Source organism: Alligator sinensis, unplaced genomic scaffold (assembly GCF_000455745.1).
Source record: "Alligator sinensis unplaced genomic scaffold, ASM45574v1 scaffold48_1, whole genome shotgun sequence".
In the NCBI taxonomy this organism is placed as follows: domain Eukaryota; kingdom Metazoa; phylum Chordata; order Crocodylia; family Alligatoridae; genus Alligator; species Alligator sinensis.
Window position 1 is genome coordinate 525,360 of NW_005842541.1, and position 8,572 is coordinate 533,931.

The 8,572-nt window shown below is 46.1% G+C and overlaps 1 protein-coding gene across 1 annotated transcript in view; it reads left to right on the plus strand.

Moving 5' to 3' along the window:
• The window catches only part of TADA1 (transcriptional adaptor 1), a 26,600-nt gene extending 18,733 nt beyond the window's left edge, over window positions 1-7,867 (plus strand). The window contains exons 5-8 of the mRNA XM_006031955.3: window positions 3,835-4,044; window positions 5,356-5,507; window positions 5,860-6,022; window positions 7,715-7,867. Of these exons, the coding sequence (XP_006032017.1) occupies window positions 3,835-4,044; window positions 5,356-5,507; window positions 5,860-6,022; window positions 7,715-7,867 (678 nt within the window). The remainder of the gene's footprint in view (window positions 1-3,834; window positions 4,045-5,355; window positions 5,508-5,859; window positions 6,023-7,714) is intronic.
• Window positions 7,868-8,572: the final 705 nt, after the last annotated feature.

Below are 8,572 nucleotides of genomic sequence, written 5' to 3' on the forward strand. Positions count from 1 at the left end.
TCATCGACATAACTCCAGATTCTCAATTCCTCCTCTGGGGGAAGAGAGTGTGAGGCTTGAAAATTCTTTAGGGTATTATTCATGGCACCAGTAGCTAGTGATGGAGAGTTGCGATATCCTTGTGGACAAACCGTCCACCTGTACATAGTGCCATCAATGCACATATTTAGTATTCCTTCCGGGTCAGTTATCGGGATGGAAAAGAACATGTTTTTTAGATCCAGTGTGACTCCGACCCACTTACTTTGTTGGAATTGTGCCATCTCGAACATACATTGTGGCAGAGTAGAAGGATTAGGTTGTTGAAGTACTTGACATCTTTTGTTGACCTCTCTATAGACTACAGTCTATCGATCAGCTCAGCCGCAAGTCAGATCTCTTTAGAGGCACTCTGCAGCGTGCTCAAAGTTCTCCGACTTGGGCGGAAGTCGCACAAAATTTTAAACGGCTAGCAAGCCAATTACTAGCTGCCATGTAGGAATAATTTAGAACTAGCCAATAGCGGGACACAAATTTGCATTCAAATGGCGGGAACTCTCTTGCACCGAGGTTTTTCTGTTGCAACAAAAACCTTTTGCTGTGCAAGAAGCTCTCATGTGGCGGGAAAATTCCATCGTGCCGAGGCACCAAAATCACTGGGTTGTGACAAGAGGTAGAAGGCAGAAGGATCTTGATAGATTGGAAAGCTGGACTAGAAACAACAGGATGAAGTTCAGTGCAGACGGGTGTAAGATGACACATCTAGGGAAGAATAATCAAAAGCACAAATACAGAATGGGAGGATGAGTGGAAGTACTGCTGAGGAGGATCTAGGGGTTTTGGTGGATTATAGACTCAACATGAGTCAATATGATGCAGTTGCAAAAATAGCAGTGCGGTTTTTGGGCTCACACCTAATGCTCCTTTTGATGAAGATGCAGCACTATTCTGCTTGGGACCAGCTTGGCCTCATTTAGAGCAGTAGTTCTCCACCTTTTTTTGTATCCATTTGTAAACGTAAATGGTGAGTCCCAACCCAGTAAATAGTTTAAGTAGAAAACAGCCCCCTGGCCCTGCTGGTGCCCCTCGCTTCTGACCTTCTGTGACCAGGCCCCAGCCCCCCTCAATGTGTGGGGCAGGAGGTGGGTGTGTGGGGCATGGGGAGTGCATGTGTTCCTCCAGATTTGTGTACCCACAGCAGACATGGGGCTGCAACCTGGCTGAACCAGCAAGAGCAGGAGCTGCCTCCATGGCCAAGCAGGAAGGGCTCGGCATAGGAGGGCAGAGCGGGGCAGCGAGACTCACAGCTGCCACCACTGCTGGGACTCCCATGCCAGCCATGCGACCAGCAGCGCAAGGAGTAACAATTTTTTTTGGGGGGTGGGGTGGTTCCTGCACCACCTTCACCACCTCCTGCTGCCAAATGCTTGGATGCTGGGCCATGGCTCTACCCTGATGCCATGGGCTGGCTGCTGCTCCCCTCAGGCCAAGGCTTTATACCAGAGAAGGGGTGGAATGGCAGCAGTGTTGCCTGTGCCCCCCTGGCATGTCATCTATGCCTCCTTCTCCCCCTGCTTCTGCCCCACAGACTTACCTGTGGGGATGTGTGGGAGCTGCTCTCCTCACTGCCTGGCTGCCACATGCATGTGTGTGCACAAATGCATGTGGTGTCCCTGCCTGATCGCCCTCCTCCTGCTCCCCCAGCCCCAATCAACCCCTTACAGGTTGGGACTCTGCCAGGCTGAAAGGGGAAACCTGTGGTTTCCCAAGCTTTTTTTCATTTTTAAAGTTCGTTGATCCATTTTTTAAAGTTTCTCCACAACCTTTCATATGTTCTTGTGACCTACTTTTGGGTCACGACCCATGGGTTGAGAAATGCTGATTTAGAGTATCATAGAATCATAGATGTAGGGTCGGCAGGGACCTTGTAGATCTTCAAGTCTGCCCCCCTGCCTGGGCAGGAGGAAAACTGGGCTCAAGTGACCCCAGTCAGGTAGGCTCCAAGCTGCTGCTTAAAGACCCCCAGGGTAGGAGCCAGCACCACTTCCCTTGAAAGTTGGTTCCAGATCCTAGCTGCCCTGACTGTGAAGTAGTTCTTATGGATATCTAATCTAAACCTACTCTCCAACAACTTGTGGCCGTTATTCCTTGTTATCCCGGGGGGCGCTAGGGGAAACAAGGTCTCTCCCAAACCCTTCTGGTCCCCGCTAGTGAGTTTATAGATGGTCACCAGGTCCCCCCTCAGCCTTCTCTTGTGAAGGCTGAACAGGTTCAGGTCCCGTAGCCTCTCATTGTAGGGTCTGCCCTGCTGTCCTTGGATCATGTGGGTGGTCCTCCTCTAGACCCTCTCAATGTTGTCCACATTGAGTACTACATGCAGTTCTGGGATCTACATTTTAAGAAAGGTGTGGAGAAGTTAGAGACGGTCCAGAGATGATTCATAGATGTTAGGGTCGGAAGGGACCTCAACAGATCATCGAGTCCGACCCCCTGCACAGGCAGGAGAGAGTGCTGGGTCTAGATGACCCCAGCTAGATGCGTATCCAACCTCCTCTTGAAGACCCCCAGGGTAGGGGAGAGCATCACCTCCCTTGGGAGCCTGTTCCAGACCTTGGCCACTCGAACTGTGAAGAAGTTCTTCCTAATGTCCAATCTAAATCTGCTCTCTGCTACCTTGTGGCCATTATTTCTTGTAACCCCTGGGGGCGCCTTGGTGAATAAAACCTCACCAATTCCCTTCTGTGCCCCCGTGGTGAACTTATAGGCAGCCACAAGGTCGCCTCTCAACCTTCTCTTGCGGAGGCTGAAAAGGTCCAGTTTCTCTAGTCTCTCCTCGTACGGCTTGGTCTGCAAGCCCTTAACCATACGAGTGGCCCTTCTCTGGACCCTCTCCAGGTTATCCGCATCCCTCTTGAAGTGCAGTGCCCAGAATTGCACGCAGTACTCCAACTGCGGTCTGACCAGCGCCCGATAGAGGGGAAGTATCACCTCTTTGGATCTATTCGTCATGCATCTGCTGATGCACGATAAAGTGCCATTAGCTTTTCTGATGGCTTCGTCACACTGCCAACTCATGTTCATCTTGGAGTCCACTAGGACTCCAAGATCCCTTTCCACTTCCGTGCCACCCAGCAGGTCATTCCCTAGGCAGTGGGCGTGCTGGACATTTTTCCTCCCTAGGTGCAGCACTTTGCATTTCTCCTTGTTGAACTGCATTGTTGTTTTCTGCCCACTTGTCCAACCTGTCCAGGTCTGCTTGCAGCTGTTCCCTGCCCTCCGGCGTGTCCACTTCTCCCCATAGCTTTGTGTCATCCGCAAACTTGGACAAAGTACACTTCACTCCCTCTTCCAAGTCGTTGATGAAGACATTAAAGAGTAACGGTCCAAGGACCGAGCCCTGCGGGACCCCACTGCCCACACCCTTCCAGGTCAAAACCAACCCATCCACCACGATGAGCGACAAAAATGATAAAAGGCTTGGAAGACTAACTGTATGAGGAAAGGTTGAGAGAGCTAGACATGTTTAGCTTGATAGTAGTCTTCAAATAGTTGGTGGCTGCCATAAATAGCAGCAAAGTTGATTTAGATTGGATCTCAAGAAAAAAAATTCCTTACTGTTAGAACCAATAAGGCAGTGAAATAGATTGCTCAGGGGAGTTGTAGAATTTTATTCACTGGAGATTTTCAAAAAGAGCTGGATAAGCATTGGACAGGGATGATTTAGGAGTAGCATTTTGGCAGGAGGTTGGGCCAGGTGACCCTTGAGCTACCTTTCAATTTTGTGCTCTCACCTAAAATCTCTAATTTTTAAATTTAAAGCTAAGCTTCAAATTTATTTTATTTTTTACCTGACAGCACCGGTTTCAACCTCAGAACCCATTGTCTGGGGCACAGCAATTTGTAGCAAAGGACCCTCAAGAGGATGATGATCTGAAGCTATGTTCCCACACCATGATGCTTCCTACTCGGGGCCAGCTGGAAGGGAGGATGATAGTAACTGCATACGAACATGGGCTGGACAACGTTACCGAAGAGGCAGTGACAGCTGTTATTTATGCTGTGGAGGTTAGAAAAGACAAAGCAACAAGGTGTTTGATTATATCCCTGGTGTAGGGATGGGGTACACAGAGCATGAGAGAGAATCTGCTTCTCTACTATCACAAAAGATCTCAGGTAATGTTTTTCAAGGGGGCTTCAGACTGGCATCAGAAGTTATTTTTGCAGGTCTTCATGTCAGAGCCTTGGGTGCACAGAAAGAATCTTGGGTTCATGTACACAAATGAGACTTGCAAAATGTTAGATGTGAGAAATTGTAGGGCCAGTTTTAACAGCTGTTTTGAAAATTTTGGGACTGTAGCCTTTGAAAAAAGAACTAAAAATAATTTTCCTCCTATATTTTTTTTTTGGTTTAAATTCACATTCCATTGCAAGCAGTGGCTCTGCAGAGAGGCCAGAGAACATTTTTTTTTTTTTTTTTAGGTTTTGTGAAAATTGTCTGGTGTTGAGAGAACTAGGCAAGGTGGGTAAATCCGATCACACTTGAGCCTGACAAGTATTGATTACCTGCCATTTCTGTCATCTTTAATGTGATTGTGACAATTAGCATGTCTCAGGATTGGGCCCAAGTGAGACACCCTGGGACTTTCCTTGACTCAGAACTCAAAAGGTCATTCTGATCTCTCCAAACAGCAGCGAGCCCAGATGGGGGTCAACTCACTACTTGTCCTCCTAGAGGTAACTTCTCTCCAGCAGTGTCAGGCTAGAAGCAAGGTCTGAAATGCAAAACATCAATGTGTGGCTTTCAACAGAGCTGTTTGGGAAGTGTTTTGGTGCCAGTGCAATATTTAATGCTGATTTCAATACCCTTTTTGTCTTTTACATGAGAATACTAATGGGAATTTCCTGTCATTTCTGACATTTTAAAAGACCTTCTAAAGTTGGCATCAGTAGGTCTTTAAAATATGCTTTAATTCATAGGCAACAAATGCTTACAATGCTGGTATTTTATTTTGGGTACAAATGAGGTTATGAAATGGACAGTCCTCCCTCATCTAAATGTTGGTATGCAGCTGTTTTATAACAGCTTGATTTTCAGATATGGAAGAAATCTATAAAATTATTAGCAGATTTTTGTCCAAATATGCATGACCCGTTCATTTCGCTTACTCGTCACTGACTTTGTTTTTTAAAATAACACTACAGTATTATTCCTTTAATAATAGAAGCTACCATAGAACAGCATACATCAATTAATATTTATAGATTTAAAATGAACACTGCATGTGTAACCACAGACATTTGTAATACTGTGATCACAGCAGTCTTTGAGTGGAAGGGAAGTCTGTAAATGGTAAAGGTAGAGTTTTTGCATTACAGAACCACCTTAAGGATATTCTGATATCTGTGATATCCAGGAGGAAAGCCTATCGTCTGAGAGATGGTCATTTCAGATATGCCTTTGGAAGCAATGTTAACCCTCAGCCATACCTGAAGAACAGTGTTGTTGCTTACAATAATTTAATTGAATGGTAAGTAAGTTTTCATTGAACTCTGGTTTCAAACATGGCTAGTGGATCTTGAAGACTGAGCCGCCTCAGTCTTTCATGGGATGATAGGACAGTGTTGAATTTGAAGCCAGTGCTTCTATCCCAGGGCTTCCAACTTCCCATGGCTGCTAGAAGAGGTCCTTTCTTACTAGCGATGATGTAAAACCTTAAGAGAGAAGAATATGTTTTGTCTCAGCAAACTCCTGACTGGTGAAGGCTAGAGGTTGTTAGGCAGCGGGTCTTATCTTCACTGTGTTCCTAGCCAGTGCCCTGGTGATTCCAAAGTAGATGCTGGTTGATTTGCTAGTGTGTGTAATTGTCTGTCTCTTTACAGTCCTCCCACTTGCGTGGCACCTTCTGCTGGTCAGAACCTAGCTCCCCAACCTCCTCCTGATGATGCTGAGCAGCAGGCAGCTCTTCTCTTAGCATGTTCAGGAGACACTTTACCAATGAGTCTCCCTCCAGTGAATATGTACGACCTTTTTGAGGCACTACAGGTAATGGTTCACGCTCCTCTGCAGTGTGGGTTTAGGAAATGCTTTCTTGAGCAGAAACAGTTGATTGTGTCTGATTTGCCTTATGTACCTCTCCCTCTATTGAGCACTAGTGAGGACATATCTGTGTCCAGTTTTGGGCCCTGCACTACAGAAAGAATGTGGACAAATGGGAAAGAGCCCAGCAGAGGGCAATGAAAATGGTTAGAGGGCTGGGGCACATGACTTGTGAGGAGAAGCTGAGAAAACTGGGATTATTTAGTCTAGAGAAGAGAAGACTGAGAGGTGATTTAATAGCAGCCTTCAAGTACTTCACTTTAAGGAGAGGTTTGAAAGAGAATGGTGCTAGATTGTTCTTAGTGGTGGAAGATGACAGAACCCTTGTTCTGAGCAGTGGTCTCAAGCTGCAGCAAGGGAAGCTTAGATCAGATATTTGGAAAAACTTTCTCACTAGGAGGATAGTAAAACACTGGAACAGGTTACCCAGAGAGGTGGTAGAATCTCGATCCTTGGAGGTTTTTAAGAACTGGCTAGACAGCCTTGGCTGGAATGATCTAGTTGGGGATGGTCCTGCTTTGAGCAGGGGGTTGGACTAGATCAGTGTTTTTCAACCTGTGGGTCACAACCCAAAAGTGTATTGCAAGAATATATGACAGGCTCATGAATCCATTTTTTAAAAGTTTGTTCTCCTTTAAAGGAGAAAAATGTGGGAAACTGGCTTTTCCCTTGCAGACTGGCAGAGTTCCAGCCTACAAGGGACTGCTTGGGCCCTACACGCACGCACGCACGCGCACACCCTGGGGGGCTGGAGACGGGGTAGTGGGTTGGGAGTGAGGGACACTGGGTCAGGACTGGCCATTGATGTTTACAGATGGGTCCTGGAACAAAAAAGGCTGAGAGCCACTGGACTAGATGACCTCTTGAGGTCCCTTCCAATTCTAATTTCCTATGATTTTACCTAGAGACTCCTCAGATTCTCTTGCTTTTCTGTCTCCCAATTCATTGGACCATTTTCCTTGATTTTCCTTTTTTAATCCACAATTATACATGGAACTGTGTGCAGAGCTTCAGGCTGGGACTCAGGCATGGCCCCACCAACTGAATAAATATTGACACCCTAATGCCAGCACAGTAGCCATTAGGTAATGGTTTCTCTACATGGGAGTTTCAACTCCCACCCCTGCCCTTTCTTTATGGCTTCCACTGAATCAGTCATAGGAATCATGCAGGAGCTGCATCAGATTGTGAGATTCTGGCATGTACCCAGCCAAACAATGTGCTCAATAAATCCCATTTTTTTTTGCACATCCTGTTCAGACACTTGATGTCTGCTCAGATGCTTCCCCTCACGGTTTTTGGATTATAGCTTGGCAAAGCATTCTCACCAGGAGAGCTCCCGACTCCTGGAATTTGCTTTCACCCCTGGGTCTGATACATCCCAGGTTTATGGACCTGAGGGTCCTGTGGCAAAGCCTGTTTGTTTCTCCTGGCTGATGCCAGTGGTTTAAATGGGGCCAGGTGGTATGTGTGGCAACACTAGAAGATTAGATTTAATATTACGTATTTCTGTGTTTCTGCACTGCTGGATGCACAGAATCAGCCCACAGATAAACACTGTTAAGTTCTTATTTTAGAAATAGGGGAAACAACTATGAGAGCATCTGGTTAATGAGGCTTTCCAAATGCAACCTACAGGTGCACAGGGAAGCTGTTCCTGCACATACCGTCTATGCTCTGAACATTGAGAGAATCATCATGAAACTTTGGCACCCAAATCATGAGGAGCTGCAGCAAGACAAAATCCATCGCCAGCGCCTGGCAGCAAAGGAAGGGCTTCTGATATGCTAGCCTAACCCTAACCCTTTCCATTGTGCTCAGATCCACCTGCTGTTTCTTGGACTCCGCCGTAGGATGCTTCCATTGAACTGTATGTCAGCATTTCAAGAGAGAGATGTCTAAATACACGTAACCTTTTTCCTATGGAAATACAAATGAAACATAAGTGCATCTTGTTTACTACCACAAAGCCACGGTGTAATCGAATACTGTGCCACTGACGGCTTGGGACTGCATGTATCTTACTGCATTTGAAAAGGATTGGAAGATTGGTTCAGAAAAAAGTACTTAAATTTAAGAAGATGGATTCATGTTTTCTTTAATGAGCCCGAGGGTTCTGTGTTGGCAGATAGCCACTGGCACTAGACAGTCTGACAGACTTTATGGGTTATTTCTCATTTTCCTAAATAAATAAACCACTGCATTCAGGATGTCTGTGAACAAACAAATGTGTCCAGGGCCTAGTGCTTCTCCTTTTGTGTAATTAAGAATCCTTCTGCAAGGGGGAGGAGTCCCTTCCTTTTCCTGACTGACAGAACTAGTGTGCAAGAGCAGAGAAGGAGGGAAGAAATGCATTGTCATAAAGAAGAACCTAGTTCCCATCACTTTCCTTCCTGTGTCTTTTCTGTAGTGTGCATCCCCAAGAGTTTGGAGGAACCCAGAATGTTGTTGTACTGGTCAGGGGGCTTTATCCAAAGCCCATTACCAAGGCCACAA